General features: G+C 35.8%; 1 protein-coding gene across 47 annotated transcripts in view; it reads right to left on the bottom strand.

The window, feature by feature from the left end:
* Positions 1-23,232, bottom strand: part of MAP2 (microtubule associated protein 2) — a 278,235-nt gene that overhangs the window by 64,758 nt on the left and 190,245 nt on the right. For all 47 annotated transcript variants that reach the window (XM_082466888.1, XM_082466889.1, XM_082466917.1 and 44 more), the window contains one exon: positions 11,081-11,365. In XM_082466888.1, the coding sequence (XP_082323014.1) occupies positions 11,081-11,342 (262 nt within the window). In that variant the 5' untranslated portion in view covers positions 11,343-11,365. The remainder of the gene's footprint in view (positions 1-11,080; positions 11,366-23,232) is intronic.

Here is a 23,232-nt window from a genome sequence, read left to right as displayed (position 1 = left end):
TACATTGATGATTCTGCTTCAATGCTGTTTACTTATTTCAGTCTATACCTCTTCTCAGTGTAGTGGGTCTCACTGTTACCAATCACACCTCTAGAAATACTTGCCAATTGTGGGTGCCAAGGGTGATATATCACATTTAAAACTGTCAAAATATTCATTCTTTATTTGAAGACACTAACGCTTTATATCAGAAAGCAAATGATATCTAGGAAGCGTAAAATTGTAACTCACTACGGCAATAGCTCTGGTTGTTCTACTGTAGGAATGCAGCAGAAAGAGAAAGGTAGATCAATTTTGATGGAGTGGCAGTGTTGAGAAAAATGCAAGAATGTAATGATAACTAGGTAGGTAGCCTAACGTGGGGCAAGGCAACTGTACTTTGCAAATGGCATTGAGAGTGGGATCCTGGGCATATGTGGTATCTGCAGGTGACTGCTGACAACCTGAAGAAAATGAAGAAATAGGATTCAGGAAGCAAATGGAAAGGTGCTCAAGGCAAGTTCTATTTACTTCATAATTTAGCTTCGGATTGGCAGATGCTACTGTAATCATACACTATGCAAAGTCAAAAAACACAGAGCTTCATTTGGCATAAAAAACACAGTCCTAGGGAAGAGTTATAAGGGGCTTCCTGATGATATGAAAATTCAAGTTCCCTAAAAAGGTCCTGAATTTTTCTTAGTAAAATATAGCAATAAAAATTCAATTTTTATTCTATGAAAATATCTATTATTTTCTTCCTGACATATAAAAAAAATTTCTAAATCAGGACTTGTATTTTTTCAAAATGAAATTACAATTTCAATATTTCATATACAATAGCCCTGATTATGGAGAGGCTGACCAAGTTTTGGTTCTAAGAATATGACCAAAAATAGCTTGGTTTCTCTGATTCATTTTCATTCCCCTGCTACATTATCAGTCACTCCTTCCCAACTTTTACAGAGGTCCTCCACCCTTCAAAAATGTTTTATTTGAGCTTGTATTTGGGTCTGATTTCCTAAAGAGAAGTTTGTTGTATAAGTAAGAACTCTTATGAAACCAGGGAACTTTGTGGTTTCTGCTCTTTTTTTTCTTGGATAATTCTGAAATGCAACATGAAATGCAGAAGCAGGGTTGACTTGGTCTGACAGTAACAAGGTGATCAAAAGCTATGGGAAGAGAAGTGCAGTTTTAATGCAATCATTATATTAATTGAAGCATTATAGTTAAAATTTTATAGAAAAAAATAAAAGAAACACCTTGACATTTTAATCAAATAGCTATTAAAAATACTTTCTAACATTTTCCACAGACCTAACGAAGAAAGGCATTTTGTATTTGTAGTTTTTTTCACACCCATTTGTATCAGAGAACATAAGGGAGAGTTGAAACACCATTATTTGAGCATAGGAGACTCAAGCATTTCTAGTTAGAATTGAAGAAATGCTCATTATTTTAAAATTTACTTTAAAAAAGTTAAACATAATTTGGGAGGTTTTTATTCCTTCATTTAAAAAAAATAAATCAACTTTCTCTGGTGATTCCAGTCCTAAGACGCTAAACTATCAGCTAGGGTAGCTTCAATTCACTCATAAACAGTGAAATCCAACTAGAAAGGAAGCGTGTGTCACCAAAACAGCCAAGTCCTTGAGCAGTGTTTTCAATACAGCATTCAGATCATATGTGCAAGTTCACTGTGGTCCAAAAGCATTTCAAGTACTAAATTTTTCTGAGGTCGGAGAGCAGATATTTTCACGAGGTCAGAAATCACTGTTATCCTGATTGAATGAACTTCCTCTCCTAAAATGTGACTTTTGAAAGTGGCATCTGTATTTGCTTCAAACCCATTTCTCTGTTTCTTTTTTTCCTACGATCAAGACGTAAGAATTGGGTGAGAACTGGCCTGGAGGAACTATCTTACATGCTTTGTGACTTAGGCCAAATTAGTGCAATTTTTTTTGAGAAAAGGCAATTCTGGTAAAGCTCTCAGGGGAGTAGGTTTATTCCAATCTTTTCAGTGCATTAGTCACAAACCTTGGTTTTTCAAGCTGATGAGAAAAACATCCAATAGATAATTTTTAAAGAGAGAGAAAAATATAATTTGGCTTTAAGATAAAGAATAGTAACATGCAAAATGCAACAAGGAGAAAAAGTATCCAATGAATTGATTCATTTCAAAAATTGCTTATAAAAGTAATAGTAGTTGTTTTTCTTGTCATTTTATTATTTTCCTCCTTGGAGAAAAAGAAAGTCCTTTAAATATTGAAAAAATTAATAATTAGAATTAGAAAATGTAAATGGGAGCATCTTTTATTTTAATATGTCAAAAAGAAAAGAAAATTATCGATTATGAACAGCTTTTATCATTTTTTAAAATAACGAAACTAGAGAAGTATATCTAATTGAAACATTTTCCCTAAACTTAGTGAATAAATATCCCTGTTATTCAATAGGGAAATGCTGTTTATTAGCTAAGAACTTATCATTTTCAAATAATTTTATAGACTCACAGATGAAGTAGAGTAAAAAAGAACATTGGTGATATTTTATTCAGGTTAACCTTCAGAAGCAGGGTATGTAACATCTCTCCAAGACGATACTGCTATATTCCTTTACAGAAGTATAATTAAGTCTATGATTTAGAACATCAATTTACTTTAAGATTCAGTTTGTCCATTTGTCAGAAATGAAATTTATGTGACCTCCTGATCTATAGCAGTGAGGCAATCCTTACCTTACAGCCAGAGGATAGGATCAACAAAGACGTGCATTTTAGAGTTTTGTTTGCAGGATATTTCAGTATCATTTTCTATCGAGGCCAACTCTATTACATGAGGCTCAATTTTGCAGGAATGAACAAGAAAAATTGTTCAATATCTGTATACTTCTTAGCTGTTATTGATGTCTCTTAGAAAGGTCATTTATCCTGTTTTTTCATATTCTTCCCAGTTCAGCTGTTTTCATCATCAAGACAGTATTTCTAATCAAATGTTTTACTGCTATCTTAAGTCAAAGATATATTTTCTTTCTTTGCTTCAAACCTTCACTCCTATTTTCAGAACATATCAAGTCTTCTGCTATATCCCTCCATGACATTCCCTTTATAACCATATTTCAGAGTTCCTACTTGATTGTCCTAATCAAGTTCTATAGTCTTTACTTTGAATCTAGCCTCCTCTCGTTGTTTCTCCATCTGCCTCTTTAGTTCCAGTGTTCCTTTCTAACATCATCTTTCCCACAAAGGTATTGCTTACACTGTGGTGTAATTTTTGTAGCCCCATTTTGTTGATGTGATTTCCATTCTCAAAACCGAACATGGATACTAACGCTCTCTTTCTTTATCTCACTTCAAAAAATGTTTATTAGCACCTACTATGGAACATAAGCATTGCATTATATACCAGAAGGAACATGAAGATGAATGAAGCACAGCTTCTACCTCAAAACACTTAGAACCTAGTGATGGGGATTAAAACAAGTAACAAGTAACCTCAGTAAAATGTTTTGATACGATCAATGCTATTATTAGCAAGATATAAACATGGTACATGGGGGTGTTTGAAAAAAGAAGAGATTCATTTGAGAGAATAAAATGAATCAGCTCTGGATCTTTGATCATGGACTTCTGATAATCTCTTCTGTTATATGTACCCTTTCAAAATATTTTTCCATCACTTGTTTCACGATGCTGCACACGAATGAAACCATAACAGATTGCTTGGGCAAATTATCTTTGTTTGCAAAAGAGAAGATTGTTAGTTCAATCAAAGGACTGACCATTCATGCTAGAGTCACTTATGCAAGAATCAGAGGTGCTCAGCTCCCAGCACCGCTTTGACCTATGTTTCCAAACACAAAATCTGGACTGAAAATATTGAGTCTAATTTTCAGGCTGCTGAGGCTGAATCATCTCTATTATACATGATTTTTCTCTGAACCTTGATTCCTCCCTTGGTATCCATTTTGCCTAATATCTTCTGAAGTCTGAGTTTTGCTGAAATCAACTGTAAAAGTGGATATTTAACTCTCATTTCTGTGTTCTAATAACCACCTACCATTTGCATATTTGTTAAAAGTTGCCATGAGAGCCTAGGACATATGCTTTCCTCTTTCTCTGCTTATCAGCATGGCTGGTTTTAGAACTGTATTTTCTCTGAGTGTTGTTGAACGGTGACTCATTCTGTGAGGCGAGTAACACAGTGAGAGGGCAGGGAGCGGTTCAGTGTCCTTTTCCCCCGGGGGACTCATGATGCCAAGTCAGATCATGCTTAAACAACCAGGTCTGCAATGCAGCACTAGTTGTTCTGTTCATCTGCTCCTGGTATGAATTTCCAGGCTCCCCAGACAGTCAAAGCAGTGTCTTACGTAACTTGCTAAGGTGCAGTGAAGTGTGAGGGAGCAAGAGGGCTTGATATACTGAAGCAGAAAGTCAGTTCATCTCAAGTAGCTTGGGGGGAAAAGAGGGAGGTGTGATGACTGTTAGGTACTCCCCGGCCTACTAACCTCCCAACAGCAACAAAACCAAACCTGAAGCCAACCCTCAAGGGGGTATTTGGTATACAGAGACAGATATTTTTCTCAGGTATATACAAGCAATATAATCAATTTATATATACATCATACTTTTCAAAAAACGCATTATTGATTGATGATGAATATATTCCCCAGATATTAGGGAAATTTATTTGTTCAAAATTAGTATTAAAGTTTTTCTCATCTTTTTTTTTTTTTTTTTTTTTGTCTTTCCTCTTTTGTGAGGAGAGAATGCTTAGAAATTGAACAAGGGACAGATAAAGGCTGTGCATAATCCTAACCAAAACACGGGTTTAGAGGGTTGAAAAATGAATCAAGGAAAACTTGTTTCCATGACTGATTACTGTCATCTACTCACTACAAATAAAAAAGATTTTATGAACTGCTTAGAGATCTTCTCTTAGCGGAGATTTTAAAAACCTCAAATAATTGGAATATATTAAAAGAAAAATATGATGACCCACCATGACAGCAAATTAGGAGAAAATTTGATAAGGTCTTGAAAAATACAGGATTAGGAGAAAGGCTCAAGGAAAAACTACAATGGTATTAAATTATATTTACATCTAGAAACAAGAGAGACAATAATTTTTACAAGTAGTTCTGAACTATTCTTAGCTCAAATCTGTTGCATTGATTAAGACTCAAATTCAAAACAATTTTTCAAAGTGTCAGTGGACCAAACAAAATGATAAAATAGCTTTTTTTTAAGTGTTTGTGACGTGGTTCTGACATTTAACACCAAACAAGACAATAAGGAAAAGAGAATGATTTCCACAAGTGCATGGGAGGAATTTTCTGGAGGACCATACATGGGAGTAAATGCGTATGCAAATTAATCTTAATTTTAAAATATCATATTATATTGTGTTACATCGAGCCTTGCTTTTCACAACTCTAAGTGTTTGTAGGCAATTAAAATTCCAAGGAATAAAATCATGTTTTATTTGTTGCGTCATTGGGTTTAGTTAAAAGGAGTCTAGAGAAACCAAGTTTTCCTTAAATTTTGATTCATAATTACCAGCTTAAGACAATCACATTCTACACTAAGACTTCGGCTGAAGAGCAAAGAAAGATATAAGGTAATTTTATATAGGAAGAACTACCCTCTAACTGCACATTTAAATAAACAACTGTATCTGGTACCTGTCTTTTCTTCTAATTTGTAAAACATTATAAGCTCTAGTTAGCAATACATGCCATAAAGAAGCTCATACCTTACCTAGATTAAGAGAGGCAGTTCTTTATTACAATGTCCCCGCAAGCTAGCCCCCAGTTAGGTTCAGATCCTTCTATTTACCAACAAGACAAGTCACATATGATTGAAGCCAATTCTCCAAACCTGCCTTCAAATAGTATAGAGACCGCATAGGACAAAGCAAACGCGACAAATACAAACCTCATGCCTTTTCTATCAATCCTTGTCTTTCTCACTCTTTCTAGCCCCCGATGCCTAACCTTTCGAAGGAAAACACTGAAAAGATCCCCATTCTCTGTCCTCATCCATCGGCGCCGCCAGGCCCAGACACTTCGCAGCGAGGCCGTGTGCTTTTCTGCAGATCCGCCCTGAATGCTAAATAACTGCTCGGCACGCTCCTCTCTGTGGAGCTCAGGGAAATGGCAGCCAGAGCAATGAGTGGTTGGCATGGCAACAAGGAAAGGAAAATCTGCAACCTCTTGTATTGTTAGGCCAGCTTGTTTATTTGCCTTAGGGGGTCTTCCGGATGGCTTCAGTCGTTTCACAGGAGAAATGGTCCTGTACTATTTCGCTCTGCCTACATTAATATATATTATATACCATATGCCACAGTTTGAATGGGATGGTGACTCCTACCAGTAACTCTCAAATCTGGGGATGGAGGAGGGGAGAATGGGGAGGTAAGAAAAGGCAGAATTTTCCAAGATTGAAAAGGGAAAGAGAGAAGTTTAAAGGTATATTCAGATTTTTGTCTTGTGAGTGATGACAACATTTTTCTCCACTGTGCATTTTCAAGCTTAAATTTATAATTTCAGCAACAATAAACTTAGATATCCGAGTATGTCCATGACTTGGCTGCTTGAGTCATGCAGATGTGAAAGGGCAGCCCAGGCTTTAGAAGGCACATCTCCATTGGAAAGCTCTAGAAAAACTGACCATGGATAACCCAGAAGAGCTTTTACAGATCTCACTGCTTTGACAGGGAGTAGACCTGGAAAGAATCCCGGGAAATGCTGGGGAAATACAGCAGCCCTGGGAAATCAAGGGGCAGTTACTGCAGGAATGCCCTTTAATCTTTAAGTTTACTCAAGGAGATACCTGATGCTGGCTTTTGATGATCACGAAGGCACTTTATACTGTGAGTGGTGTTTTTACTAGTATTCAAAGCATTGTACCTTAAAACAGTCAAAAATCACGAAAGCATGATTTAAAATACTTCAAAGTTTTGGTATCTGTAAACGTCTCAGAATTGCCTCCTTTCTTTCTCCATTCACGCTGAAAACTGGGAATAAAGGTCTCATTTTCTGTCATGCTTCAAGGTACATAGGTGTGACCGTTCTGCAATGGAAGAAGAATTGCCTTCTCTGCCTATGACTGGTAACAGCCGCAGCTGGGCGTGCAGCCCTGAATCAGGCTGCGTGGGGCAGTGGAAAGAGCACTCGCCTATAAAGCAGGAGACCTGCATGTTGGCTGTAGCCATGTGATCTTGGATGGGTCGCTAAACCCATAAAGAGGAGGAGTGTGAAAGGTCATCTTACAAGCTAACATCCAGTTATCTTGATGTTATCATGATATAAATTCTCATATGAGTTTGGGCCCCACCCACGAATAAGAAGCTTAAAGATGAGCCTCCTAATTTTCACTCAGATCAAACTCTATAGGGACAAAAATGCATTCTGCTTGCTTTCTTCAATGAAGATAAGGTGGAAAAGAGAGGAAGGGATTATTACAAGACTTTACTCTTATTATTCACGTAGGGAAAACAATTTAAAAATGACTGCTTTAGTCACATGTTTTATTCGCTTATCAATAATAATAACTTTACTACATGGCCTGATTCTCAATGTTTTCTCACTTCTTTTGTTAGGCTTCTGTGGCATGGCTTCTAAAAAGGACACGTCAATAAGCAAATGTAAGAAAAATTCTTAAAGTAATAAGTGAGCATTTAATACTATCTGCCTTTCTATGGATTAGCTTTAAATTGGAAGGAAAGAGACAAAAATCTAGAAGGGTAAGCTGTAAAGAAATATAATGTAAAGTATAATTTCCTTCCAGCTTTTCCTGTGCAACTCCTATCCTCCTGCTGCCTCCCCCACCACCTCAGGGCACAAGATCAAAGATAAGCTGACTATATGGCCTTGCACCTTTAAAAATTAAAAGTTATTATGGCCCAGAAATGAAGGTGCACATTGAAAAGGGTGGATGAGAGACAATGAGGTAGACCTTCGGGTGAAGTAAGCCCACTCTGATAAAGGAAGGAAGAAGGAGGGGGAACTGATGATTACAATTCATTTGTTATGTGATCTTGTTTATAAATAAAAATAAACAATGTTGAGGAAAAGATTTATTTCTAAGAATGAAGAGAAGGCTACAGCAAAGAAGGAAAGCAGAAGAAAGATCTTCGGCTTCAACCAGGAATGGTCTGGACACTATAGCATATAGCTGAGGATGTCACTGGGAAATGTTTCATGTTCACAATGTCCTGAGAAATATCCATTATAGGGGAAATTGCAATATAACAATACATTATATGGAATGATAAAAGAGTGGGCTAATATACAGCCTGGTCCTCTTTCAAATAATCACCTCAAAATATTGATATAATGCCAGCTCATATCAATGGTCTCCATCATCAAAGGATAGCATTTTTAAAGAACATATCTAAGATTTGAGAACATTTCTTTTTACTGGGGATAATTTTTGTTTGTGATTTGTGAAACAGTTATATATAAACCATCAATAATATAATTTATTCTTTTATTAAGCTAAAGTTTGGAGAGAAATTTAATTGCACATTAACTTATCACTGGGAAATCCTCTGTAGGTTTGAGAAGATAATATTTTACACTTTTCCCTCTCCTACTGCTTTCCACATGTGGATAATTGATGGATTCAATACTTGGCCTGTTCTTTCTGGAGGGACATTGATTTAAAATCACATCATAATTTGGATTGAAACATCACTCTGGTAACCTAGAGCAGGCTGTTTACACAACCTTTGTCACTTTGAATATACATATAAAACTTACATAATTAGTCTCCCAAAGGTAATGTAATATTCATTTGATACATATTAGGTTGAATTCAAAATTATCTCTGGATGGTCCTGAACCCACAATTTAAAGAAACATCTGTTAGTCTCTTTTTCATTTATATTATTTTCTCAAAGAAGCTGGCAAGGACACACTGACCTGGCAAACAGATTTTTCTGATGCTCTTAAATACTTAATTAAGACCATTGAAAAAATGAAATAGTGAATGATGTTGGTTCTCTACTGCTTGACCAAGCATGCTACAGTGATTTTTTACTGGAGTATGTAATAAGCCTCCATAATAGTCAGTGAGAGTCAGCTAGGGAAAGTTCAAGAGACAAAATAAGACTTTCCAATAGTTTTCACCATTAATTTGAAAAAGACTTTCTTCTTTTTGCATCATTCATTCAACCACTCACTCAACACACATTTATTGAGTCCTCGAGGTATAATGTCAAGTGCTGCAGGGGAAGATGATGAGAAAAATCTTGGTCTCACGTTATCTCCTTCCTTCCCACAACCATTTTGTTCTAACATGTCCTCAACTCTTCATGCCTCAATCCCTTCAAAAGTTTCCCAGTTAGTGCTCCTGACACCCAAGTCCCACCCTCTTCAAGTTGAATTACACTCAGCTGTAGAAGAATATTCCTAGACCCAGAATGCCCTGTTGTCCATATAGATACAACTACCACCACTGATAATCATAATAATAATAATGGTAATTAATAGACTATTTCTTGAGTCATTCATTTTATATACTCTACTATCTCTTTCAATCCTCCTTGTAACCATGAAAAGTAAAAATAATATTTTTATTTCATTCTTAACCACAATTTCTTACTAATGGGACATTTGTGTCTATAGGGCACTGAACAGCTTTTCAAATCTTTGAATTAGATTGGACACTGCCACCCTGTTTTTCCATTCCACATACATCTCTGCAGGGTATTTGTTTTTTATCACAGCAACTGCCAAAATCCAGCTTCACAAAGACAGGGCATCTTGAGAAGGAATGTGGTGTGATCTAATAGTGAAATGGAACTATCTTGAACTAATAGTTCATGTAGTATTTGAAAGCCATTGAGTATCACAGTGTTTCTTCTGAGTATTTAGAACACTCTGCCATACTCTTGTGCCTTTGCTGTGGCACCTCAAGATGCTTCTGTGCACAATCTGGGAATTTTGTTTGGAAACAATCCCTCTTTAGCTTTGTCTTCCTATATTGCTTATTTGGCACTTAACACACTGTGTTCTGCATCTGAATTAATTGTACACACACGTCTAATGTCTGCTACTAGATCATCTGCTCTGTGAAGTTCAGAGTCCATTCCTTGCACACGCCCTGGCACAGCTTGTACGTAGAAAATGCCCAATAGTAGTTTGTTGAATGACTGGATTTAAAAAAAAAAATCATACTATATTTGAAATGCCTTTCATACTTGCCCATTAAAATTTAAATATATTTTTTGAACTGAGTGTACAGTGCACGTGTTGCTAACTAATTGAGTGTAGAAAACCAATCTTTGAATAAGTAAGGGATGATTTTGAAGGGGGTATAGCCTTTCTTACTAATAGTTTACTTACTCTCTTTGGAGTAGCATGTCAGCAAGTTGCTGTGTTCAAATGCATTAAATTCTGAATTATGGAAAAAAGGGAAATAATGGTGTAGAATATTATAGGGCAGGCTAGTGTTTCTCTAAGCCATTAATGACAGTATCATCAATAGTAAAGAGGACTATTGGTAGAAATTACACTTTGAAAGGAAGTACTTAAGATTAAATTATATTATGTTCTCCTTTAAGCATCTGTATATTAGTTCTTAAAAAGCTATCTGAGGAAGTATTAAATGGTTCCTGTGTATGTATGTGTGTGTTTGTTTTCTTTGCCTTTTCTCTTTTATTTTTTAAAGGCTGGGAGATAGACTCTACATTCCTTTCTGCCCTAAAAAGTAAATATGCTTCTTATCAGTTAATTGATTTAAGTCCAGTATCACTCAAGAGTATCAATAAGAAACTATTTGTGAAGTTTTCTTTCAGTAATTTACAATGCTGACAGTTACTAGCAAAACATGCATACATCAAGCCATTTGTCTACTAAAATTAAAGTGGTAAAAACTAAATAGAGAGATGAGATTGAGCATACAACTAATTTGGGGGAAATGTCAGGCTAGTTCCCATGATTTTTCTCTCCTTTTGGTGTCTATTTCCCCTGACTGACTGGAATTTCAGTCCTAGCACTAGTGAAAGAAGATCAGTGCTGTAAATTAATTCACTTTCAGCCTAAACAGACTTCAAAGCACAAAGCAAGCCCTGGTGACAGAAGAGCCGTTAGTTACCTGCTGTTTCTCTGTCAGCTGAGGTCAGCTCTCCATTGATCCCATTCTCTTTGGTATTTGAGTAGGTGCCCTGTGACCCATGTTCTCCAAAGGCGCCCTCTTCATCCTCCCTGTACGGGAATCCATTGGCGCTTCTGACAAGTCCTTCCCCTGCCCCACCTTGATCCTTGATCTCAGGTGGATGTGGGTGGGCGGATGCCTCTGTTAGTTGAGCTGAAGTCCAGTGAGGCGCCTTTGCTTCATCTTTCCGATCATCTGCCATTCTTCAACGTGCTGTGACTTCTCCTGTGATTGGAAGAGGAAAAATGGCAGCCATGACTTTGGAGAAAGCTTATCTGATATTAGTAGTACTAAGATAGGGAAAATTTATAGCAAACTCACTAGTTAGCTACGGTCAAAAAACATATTCGACAACCCACTTTTAATATCAAGAGATAGCTATTGTTAACACCTTGGTTTATACAGATCTTTTCTGGAATATCTATTCTTTTAATATAAGATCACCATCAGTTTACATATACTCTTTTTTTTTTTTTTTAAACTAGTGCTTGGCATTTAAAGACATATCTGAGCTAACTTTCATTGACATGTGACATTGTACAGTAAAGGAATTCTTTAGTACAGGGAAAATCTGTAGGGTGACAAAACTGGATAGAAAACAGTGGGGAAGAGAATGGCTGCGGGGAAATGCTGGATTATGGAAAATTATCCCAAATACTCTTTTAAACCACAACTCTCTGCGAAACCTAGAAAAGACAATGGCCAATATATTAGCCCTTTCAGTTTCAAAGATGATCAATTCAAACCAGAGGTAGATATGTTTTTCTGGATACTGTGTATTAAGAGAAAGATAGTTTTGACAATTTTTCAGCAAACTTTTCTAAGCCCTATGTATAGATTAAAAGGGAATGAATTTTTCTCAGTATAAATCTTACATAGAGAATAAAAATTATAATATCAGGCCTATGTCATAACTTACAGTTTTATTTCACAATTAAGTCAATTAAGTTAAACCACTAACATATATTAGGTGGCCGTAAATTATAGTAAAGTTTGAATAAGTCGTGGAGTAGGTGTTCTGTACGTGTTAAGCAAATGGCAGATACCGCAAGGCCTTCATTTATATGCCGATGCCACTAAATTTAGAGATGTAGTTGATGAGAGGTGATAAATCACTCAGTTTTGAAAAGCTGTTGCCAGCAATGTAGCTTTGTTGATGGTCTATTGTCCCCACACTCATGATGACATAGACAGTGAGAGTCTCTGATGGAAACTAAGAACACTTTCCTTTCTTTCAAAAACAGTAACTCAAGCAAAACCCTCCAAACAAGGAAACAAAAACTGTATTAAAACAAATCTACTTTTGGCTACCAAGCTCTGTTTAGAGACATCACAAATAAATTAAGCTGTAAAGAAAGTAAGCTTCCTATCAGATTCCTAGTAAGGATCTGTCTGTTTTTTACTGAATTTCAATCTATTCTCAGGTCCCTATTCTAATTTTCTGTTCATACCAGGAAGAACTAGATGAATCAATTCATTTAAACTAATTTGATGATAACACACCCCTAACCCCAGCAATTGCTTCCCATAAGGATTCTGTTTATTGTCTCTAAGAGCATATTTAAATAGGAGATAAGAAGTTTAACTTTTAAAACATTGATTGAAGGGCTTGTGAATAAACCAAAGAGCATCCCCACAGCACTGATGATGTACAAAGAACTGTATGCACGGAAGAGTTTCCTCATATGTCAAATGAGGACAAGGATGCCTAGTTTTGGTTTGTTGCGAAGTTTGAACAGAATAAAATAAAGGGCTCAGCACAAGTCCCTGGCAAGCTCAATAAATAGTAGTTACTACCTTTGTTATTATTATTATAATTATACTAACAGTCATCATACCACCAGTCATTACATATAAAATATTTTCAGTAGTTTTTCTGGAATTGCTGGCATAGGGAGAAGAGCCTGAAAACTTGGTAAGTCCAATAATAAAGAGTTACTTGCAAATCTGCTCCCAAATATCACAGAGAACTGAATGAACGTTCCAAGACAGACATGGCAGGTGTCTGGGACATGAGAGCCTGATGGGAGGAATGTGTCCCAGAACTAACCACTCCATATGTACATCTGAAAACTTAGCTACGTCTTTTATAAATACAGGTCTGCAGTGTTCTAGACTCCACTCTGCCATGGTCTTCTAGTCAACTATCAAAGGACCTAAATTGGGAGTCTGAAGATTATGTTTCTTCTGAGAAACATAATCTTGTTTTGGCATCCTCATATATCTAATGGGCTGAATAAATTATTTACATTCAAAGCGTGACTTTGATCACAATAGTTTATTGCTAGCGAGACTGTTGGCTCAGCATCCTTATCTTTACATGCCTTGATTTCTTTACTTTTCCTTTACCAGAACAGCTTAAATAAAATTTCCATATTCTTACACGGTCCAAAATATTTTTTGTGCAGAGTGAACACCTGTAAATAGAAAAAGTTTCCCACAAAAAAGTACATGCCTGGCTAATATTGTTTTTTAAAAAATTTATATTTTTAGAACAGTTTTAGATTTACAGAAAAATTGAGCAGATAGTACAGAGATTTCCTATGTATCCCCTGCACGCAATTTTCTGTTATTAATATCTTGCAGTAGTATGATACATTTGTTATAATTAATGAAACAATACTGATGCATTATTATTAACTAAAGTCCGTAGTTTATTTAGATTATCTTAGTTTTTTCCTAATGTCCCCTTTTGCTTCTAGAACCCCCATCCAGGATTTTACACTACATTTAGTTTTCCTGTCTCTTCAGGTTCTTCTTGGCTGTGAGAGGTTCTCAGACTTTCCTTGTTTTTGAGGACCTTGAGAAATACTGGTCAGGTAAATTATAGATGCCCCTCTATTGAAATTTGTCTGATATTTTTTCATGAAGAGTCTTTGATTATGTGTTTTGGCAAGGAAGATCACCAGCGGTAAAGTGCTCAAATAAGCTTGAGAGATGCTGAGATACATGGGCATGTATAACACAAGCTTTCTGAGAGCTTTTGCTATTCTACTGCACATGGCAATCTTCAGGGAAGGTCAGTGGCGTGCAAAGCATCTCAAGCAATTGGCTACAGAACCTTCATCGGATGCCATGTTTATTAACATCTCCAAAAGGATCTGGAATATACTTAGGTTTGCACTTTAGCCCGTGTTTAACTCTGCGTGCTCTAGCCATCGATATTCAAAGGAAATAAAATAATATGAGCACTCATAACTCCCAGGTAAAACTGGCAATTCTTCCCCTAGGGCTATCTGGAAAAGAGTTTTCAGTGACTAAAAGCCTTCATTTTGAACCTAAAAATCCAACATGGAAATGAGCAGTGTGTTACTTGGCAATCACCCATTTAAAAATGTTATGATACTTTGTCTTCAAGAGACCAGGCATTCAAAAAGTGAATTCCTTAGCGTTCAATACTTTAGCGTTTTTAATTCTTTCTTTTTAAGTAATCAGTAAAAACTAATGTTGGAAGAAGAAAGGGCAGGCTGGCTACACTGATTTCACTTACTATCAGAGGCACAAATAAAGTGAATTTAGTATCTGAAATGCATCATCTGCCTTCCTGGTAAGACTATTCAGATAATACTCCTTAAAATGTACACAGATCAGTCAGATATGACTTTCTACTTTGTTGGGCTTTTGAAATGTACATAGTCTAGCTCTCTATTAAGTGACAATCATTTTAGGAGATTTCAAGCTAGAACTGGCATTGCTCTGACAAAACTACTTTGACAGAAAATATGATTTGGAAAGATTTCCTTAGGTTTTACTGAAAAGCAGCTGGAAACAGAGGAGACGCCATTTAGCTTCCCTCGCTTACAATCACAACATGGTATTATTAAAATACCACCCATTCATGGTAAATTTCACTTAAACTCCCAATCAATGTTTTGGGGTCACAGATTATCTCTACTCTTCAAAATGGTGTTAAAACATAGTTAAAAGTGATCACAGCTTCCTTTAATTTCTTCTTCCTGATGTATAATATTACTTTTACCTGAATCTCTCTGAAAATTGTGCTTGTGGAATTAAAGAAGATAAGAAAACTGAGATAAAGGCAAATTCTCTCCAAATCTATTAAAGAAAACTTGTGAGGTACCAGGAATTGTAACATCCCATTCCTACTGTGTAATGGAAAAGACTCCTCTCTCCCTATTGCAAAAGATCACATATCCTCTTGCTCCTAACTGCTGAACAGCTGGGCATCCGCCATACAATCTTCTGGATGGATAAAGCAAGCTGAGAAGCTACCTACACTCTTCTCCTTCTCCTCCTCCCAAAAGCCTAGCTTGATAATGCGAGCAAGGAAATTCCTGAGTTTTAAAAAAAAGGTACTAAGTCCAAGACATTGACCTACAATTCATAATAAGTTGCAATGGAATCTTAGCTGTTAGGGCTAAACACAAATGCCAATATGAATGAGGATACTGATACCTGTAATATGGATTTTTAAAAAGAAATCCAAGAAGTTCAAATTTCTATTTATTTGATTTGAGAATGAGATATTTCACTGGACTCTATCATATCATGGCTATTATGCTACATAAAACAGGGCCCCAGTCTTCTTCCCAATTAAGATATACAGTTGGAAAAAAAAGCTAAGAGGAGGTCTTGTGCCACCACAAATGTTAGTTATAGACTTGAGTGGTGAGCTTCAATCTTTGCCACCATTTGCTATTAAACAATTTCCTTTTGATATTTGAAAGTTCTCTAAGGACAGACATTTCTTCTTTCATCAAAATCCCAGCTTTTAAAATTCCAGTTCTTCCAGTTTTTCCCTTAATAAGCCTTAGACCTGGCTCTGTCGATCTAGTGCTCCTTGGCAAGAGCATGCAGGTTTTTTTTCATGCCAGCTGTTGAACCCACTAATCATGGCTATACTCTGATTCATATCACTGATGGATAATTATGAAAAAATATAAGGTTCTTTAGTGTTTGGCAACCTGTCATTATCCTTTGATTACAATGACATGAGCCAGACATTATGACATGGCATTGATCAGATTTCTAACTTGCTGAAGATTCAACCTGTATCCTCTTATATCATGATAATAAAACTGCTATAACCTGAATGAAAACAGTCTTTCTACAGAGTAATTTCTAAGTTGAAACGGTATACAAACTAATTTCTTGTCTATTTAATATATGTAAAATTCATCAGTTTTGTTTTTAGGTAGATTTAATGCATACATGTTTACTGTTGCAGAGTAAAAATAAGTACCTTCCCGCATGTTGATTAGAAGGTTTTTAATTCTATGGATCAGGAGCCTAACAATTAGCCAAGGTCCTTAGATAATTCTAATTAAGAAATACTGAGAGAGAGAGAAAAAGCAAATAAAAGAGTGGAAGGAACAACAACAAAGAGCAAAAGAAAGAACAGGGAAAAAAAAACAAGGAAATATCCAGCTCAACATAAAACAAGGCTATGATGGCAAAACTCAATTCATGGTTTGGGATAGACATATGCTAATTTTCAATTACTTAATAGAAAACGTTTACCTTATATGATAATTAATGTAGGTTCTTGGAGACCCATTTTGTAGCTTATGGGTAGGTCTGTCAATCAGTACTGCTATTACTTAGATTACTAGAATATTGACTACAACATCAATAATTAGATTTCTACTATATTGAGAGTCACTTGTATTTAAATGCATCTGCTTTAAAAATTTTCCAGGCCTAAGACTATAATGTTCCATGTTTCAAAACTCTGGGACTTTACTTGAGTACCTGTCCAGATACTTAAATAAATTCATATTTTTGTGTGTGTAAGAAAAAATTTGGATTTGCCCACAAGCAACCTAAAAGTCTGCCTCCAAATCACTCTTGAAAACAGTCTTTTGTGATATGATTGTTCCTTGCATAAGGATACATCCAATAAGTTAATTTATATTAGAATTTAGAAATAAGATGAGATAATGTGTATTTTGCTGATTTCTGATATTTCTTAGTCAGGTAATATATCTGTTCCCACATTTCCCCTTAATTACCAGGAACTCTTTTAATGCTTAACTGCAGTATTTACCTCATTCTAAGTCTTCGGTACTGTGTCTGTTTATAGAAATAAATTATATATAAATATAATTTATATATAATTTAATTGTAAAACTTATCAAATCTTTCCTCAAGTCAGGCAGGATATATATTATAAATAAATAATAACTGTATCTGTTGCCTTCTGACATTTTATTTTAGGGTATCATTCTTTTGAGCAAATTACATAATATTATTTAGCACACAATAGCTCTGATATTATCCTTCATGTATATAAAGTGAATAAAATACAAAACAGACATTGATCTTTTTCATACAACATGTTTTATAAAACTTCGCTTAATATTCTAGATCTTTCAGACAGGTTATAAGTTAAATTCTAATAAAAATATAATTTCTTAGAAAAAATAACATTACTTGGCTTTTTAAAAAAGTTTCTCTCCTTTATCCATTTTCCCTAGAATACTCTTTTAATTACCATCCAAGCAAATGTTGCTAATAAGTGAATGATAACTTTAGAACGACGAAGTATTTATTACTTTGAAGGTGGCCAAATAATACAGTTTTGTTGGTTCTCCCTAAAGGTTACAAAACCATATGTGTACATTAAAACTTAATGTGTTTAAAGGCTAGTTTAAAAAGAGAAGCATTTTCATCTGGACCTTGATCTATCATTGAACTGCCTGCATATTGTACATTAAAAAAAATTTGATATGCTTTGATAGTTCCTGGAGTTTCTGTTCTTTAAAGCAAGTGGTGAATGTATTTATTTAAGTGAACCAAACAGTAGTTCCTGAGCATATATGTCCCAAGGGCTTGCAGATACAAAGAAATAAAATAAAATAAGGTACATCTGTCACATTTCCTCCACTATAAAGAGAAGAAATAAGAACTAAACAGAAACACTCAGAAGAAAATGTCCCTGACAGCTCTGCTGTCTGGGCTACCAATGCATTTCATTCCTCAGGGCAAATCCAGGACTAAGAATGCAAATCAGAGATACATTTTTACTAAAAGAAACCATTCTCTAATTTTCTGCCTACTTAGTTGGAGCTTTTCATATTTTTCCTTCAAAGTATGAAAAGGGTTATGTAAAAGTAAGATGCACACAAGCAAACCATGACAGTAATATTCAAACCTACCAAAGGGCCATTTAGTCATAAGCTGGGCTTCAAACATTTGTTGAATATTGAATTAATTAATATATCCAGATAAACACAGGGAAAAAGGTTCTGTCAGCTATAGATATTTGGCCAACATTAGCTCAATCAGTGAGAGAAGAATGGTTTTGAAACCTAATTTTCAGGCATGGTAGAAGAAGTGAGACTCAAGTTCTAACTCCACTGAGAGCATATGAAAAATAATGCTAAGTAGAACAAACTTCTAGACCTGAATATGACCTAGCATACATAGTAGTGACCATGCAACATACAGGTTCAGAAATATCTTTAAGATAAACCGTTTCATCCCTCTCAGAAAAAGGCTTTAAAACATGAAACTAAAACGCTCTTTGGGGATCATCCATTCCAATGTAACTTAAAGTGTCTTCAGCCAATCACCTCCAACATCCATCCAATAAATGAGAATTTCTGGGTATAGGGCTTGGAGATTGGTATTTTAACAGGTTTAACAGATGACTCTGAAACAATGAAGTTGGAAGACTGGTGCTTTCAGGCAAGCCTGCTGCACAGGACCTCAGGAAAGAACGGGGAGTGATAGAAATGCACACATGAAATATCCCTGTAGAATAACAGGAGTAAGGGGTTAAGGCAATTATCTTGATAGGTCAGGCAGTCATTCTCAAAAATAGAAGCTGAATCTTTCATTGCCTTAGTCCAGGACATTTATGATGATGGGATGGAGTCCAATCACTGCTTTCAGTCAGCTTCCTGGGAACACGCCAGTTCTTTGTTGTGTCTAATCCTACTTGAGGGAAGCAGAAATGTCTCAGAAGCATGTTTAAAGTTACCCACTTTCTGTGGTAAAAAACCTACTGCACACTGTAAAAACAGTGACTAGTCCTTGGTCAGTTTAACAACACCTTCAAGATGTCTTTAGAATATTTATTTTAGATACTTCTTGGCACTGAGTAACGGTTTAGGACAAAAATACACTTTGCCTAAAATACCTCAAATCCAGTTATAATCTTCTTTATCTGTTAGATCACTTTGGAGATGGATGTGGGGTAATAGGCATGGTGTGAATATGTGATATTCTGAACTAGCAAAGCCCTCAAAGGAGTAACTGAAGGATTTAATATCTAGATCGTTGAGATGTGTGCCGAAAATGTCATTTAGTCAAGAAGAACTTTTTTCTCTTGGGATTCCCATAAAACCACAAACCTCACTGTTTTTCTTTGGATTACAACATTAGAAAGATCACAAAGCACAGAAAGAGTCACTGATTATAGTTATTACCAGGCAACATTAAATACTCTCAAAAATTGGCAAAAGGAGAAACAGTGAAAGCTTGGAAAATCTAAAGGAAAAATACACTGTGTGCTAGATAAGCATGTCTCCATTTTTATAATGCACTTGGCATTAGCAATTCTAGAATGTTTTCTGTGATATGTTCTGCCCTGTCATCATGTAATGTGCCAGTTCAATAAAAACACTGGGATTCTAATTTTGTACTGATACGTATCCAAGGATGAACAAAAGAATACAACAACAAGTTATATAATACAATTAAGCATATGAATATTGTTTCCCTTTTCCACGTAGGCTCAATTATGCTTTATACTACTAACTATCCATATCAGTACTACAAAACAGAAACTTTTGTTTTGGTCCCTAACAATATAAGAAATTTATGCAGAATCTGTATCTTTCTTAACAAATGCTGAGGAGTTCTAAGCTTAAATAGCTGTTGACTAACAAATTACAACCCTACGTATTTTCTCTTTATCTCTATACAAAACTGAGGAAAAGTTCTTGATGACATGAAAATTTGAAAATCCAGATATTTGTTTCATGTCTTTTCTGCTCTTTTCAGGCTGACTGTAAAATACCGATAAGGATGATTCATTCTTCACCACACACCATGACTAATAAACAATTCACATCAAGAGAGTTGTTGAGTGCATCATTATTTCTGATGATAATGGACACAGAGTATACAACAAGCCAGTGCTATGTTATTGATAGAATTAGATAAGGTAATGCAAGTAAAGCATAATGCCAGGCAAGTTGGAAGTGCTCAACAAATGTTACCTATTATTTGTTATTATTTTGTGGCTTTTATTTGAACATTTTTAGCAATAGGATTCAATGTATGGTTTGCCACATATTGAAAAACTGAGGCCAGAGAGAGAAAATTATTTGACAAAGTTAGACACTTCCAGGGAGATCTGGAATGAGAAGCTCAATCTACTAATATCCATTCCATTGCTTGCTCTTTTGCCAAGGAGTGAGTTGGTGGAATGGGGTAGGAACTAGGAGAATCCAGTCCAGATAAGGACACTAACTTCATACACCCATTCCACTGATAACAGTCTGTCACATTAAACTGGGTAAGGAGCTTTATGTGACCATGGCATACAACCTGTACTTCACAGTTGTATATTATTTCTGGCCCTTTTTCATATTATATAAGAGAACTAATAAATACAGTATACATATCAGAAATAAATAACATTTAAATGCTCTAAAGCTTTAGCCTCTACTGATGATATTTCACTAAGGACCTGGAGACATAGTGTAATAAGTAATAGATTTCTATTACAAACTTCATGTCTAAGTGTACAAACTTAGACATGAACAAAACCTGAGTGTCAGTTTCATAAGCAAGGGAACTATTGAATGGATAAATTTTGACCCTTACATCAATACTTTTCTTTTACCATATAAAGAGAAATTCAATCATAATAATTTTAATACGATTTTCTTTAAGCATAAATAAAAAGGATAAAAAGCATAGGAGGGAAATTGTAATTTGGATTTTGACAATTAATAATTTTGTTTTAAACTTTTTCCAGTTTGAAATCTGACTCCAGATTTGTCAGACTTTGTCCAGTGTCACATAATAAAGCACTGTAAAAATAAATCTCCTTTGGGTACAAAGCTAAGACCTATTCTATAGAATTACAGGTTTTCCAAAAAAAAAAGTATGTCCTAAGTATTTACTGGCACCACCATCAAATGAAGATCCTTTAGTTCCAGACACCTGAGAACCACCTTATAGGGAACTGGTTGGGTGTTAAAGGGGCTACAACCTAAAAACAGCAATCAGTGCTCGAGGGCAAGATGCTTCAGAGATTTCTTTACAGGAGGGGGGAGGAGGGTCATGACCCAGGTAAACTTGGAGGCTGTGCTATATATCACAAAATAAGATGCTAGAAATAAAGACAAACAAACAAAAAAAGTTGGAGAAGAAAATAGGAATTATGAAAAGAAAAAAAAAAAGGATGGAGAGTTGGAAGTGAAGGATTTATTTAAAAACTAAATACTTTATGGTTTTCCATGAATAGGATCTGCTTTTAGCTATTTAAGACAAGAAAGGATGAAGTCCTGGGAAGTTATAAACAAGATGCCATTTGTGCTCTTTTCTGCCACTTTATCTGATCTGCTCAGTCCCTTTATCTTTTGATGAACAATTCCTCTTTCACAAACACAAGCCATGCGACTGAAGCTCTGCCTCTGAACATGTTCAGATTAAAATCTTGTTCTAAATATAGTAAGTGTATGTGGACTTCTAGGATAATGAGTTGCCGCATTTGTTTTCTGCACTTCTTTGAACTTAACGCACTCCTTGTCAGTGGACGTGTTCAAGCACAAGTTGAATGCCCATCCTGTCATGAACGTTATAGAATCAAGGGGATGTTGGCCTATATGACTTCTAAAATGCCTTCCAACTGAGGTTACAAATCTTAATTCATTAAGCAATTATTAATTGTTTGAGAAGTGTCTCCCAAACATTAATGGAAAGGCTCTATGTATCATAGGGAATGCACTGGGGATACAAGAAAAAATATATAGCACTTATGCTGAAGGAGCTCACAGACAAACCAACAACAAAAAGTCATGTGGTCCACGCTGTGACGCAGATAAGGACAGGAAATTGTGGAGGCACACAGGCAGTTCTTACCACACTGGGAAGTCAATACTTCCCGGAGGAGGTAACATCGAGTTGAGTTTAAAGGACAAGTAGGAGTTAGCCAAAGAAAGGAGGGGAAGCTTTCTAGGAAGAAAGAGTCTGGGTGACCACATCCTATGCTATTTTTGACTTGGGCGAGGCGACACCTTCCAGGAAGATACCATAATGAGCACTATTTTGGCATCCCTAACTCCAGTTTTCACTCTGTGTTAGATGTTCCTCCCTATTCTGTCTGTCTTCCTCAAGAAGCGTGGGCTCTTGGAGGGGGAGGGTTTCATATCTGCATCACCGGCACCTAGTACAGTGTGTCGCACAGAGTAAGCTCAACAACACGTTTACTACACGAATGAATGAGGAACATGGGTAGAGCACAGGATTGTTCACTGTGGTCCAGAAGTGAAGTGGGACATGGGGAAAGGAGGCTGACAGGCAGGGGTGGAATCATAAAGGGGTACAGTAAGCCATACACTTAGACTCTCCTGAAGGCCAGAGGGCACCCACAAAAGATGTGACATAATCAAGTTTATTTTTTAGAATGATTGATCCAGCAATGGTATTAAAAGTGAATTGGAAGGATGCGTGATTAAATATGGAAGCAACTCTTAGAGAAAGCAACTTTAGAAAAGGAGTACATAGACCTGGACTTGGTGATGAGATCAGGATTGAAATGAGAGGCTAGGTTCCATGTTCGAAAACTTAATTAATTAAAATAAAACCTGTCTTCTTTTACCAGACTGCTTATAAATTAGAGTTTCTCTATTTTACCTATCCATCTATCTACCTATCTATCATCTACCTACTTACAAACCTTACTACCGATCTGTTTGTTGTGAGAAGTATCATGTTTTATACTATTTTGACAGGCATTTACTTTATTATTTTCTTGAGGTCAGTTTGGAACTCAAGTTCAGATTTCTTAAGTTCAGTCACATACCGTGTTGTGAAGAGTGCTTGCTCTTCCATTAAACTACACAGCGTTAGGGGATATTTTGCTTGATTTTTGATGAACACTGTAAGATGGA

This window comes from Balaenoptera physalus, assembly GCF_965194825.1.
Source record: "Balaenoptera physalus genome assembly, chromosome: 6".
Classification (NCBI taxonomy): Eukaryota; Metazoa; Chordata; class Mammalia; order Artiodactyla; family Balaenopteridae; genus Balaenoptera; species Balaenoptera physalus.
The sequence above is the reverse complement of the archived record's forward strand: the minus strand, read 5'-3'. Positions and strand labels throughout refer to the sequence as shown.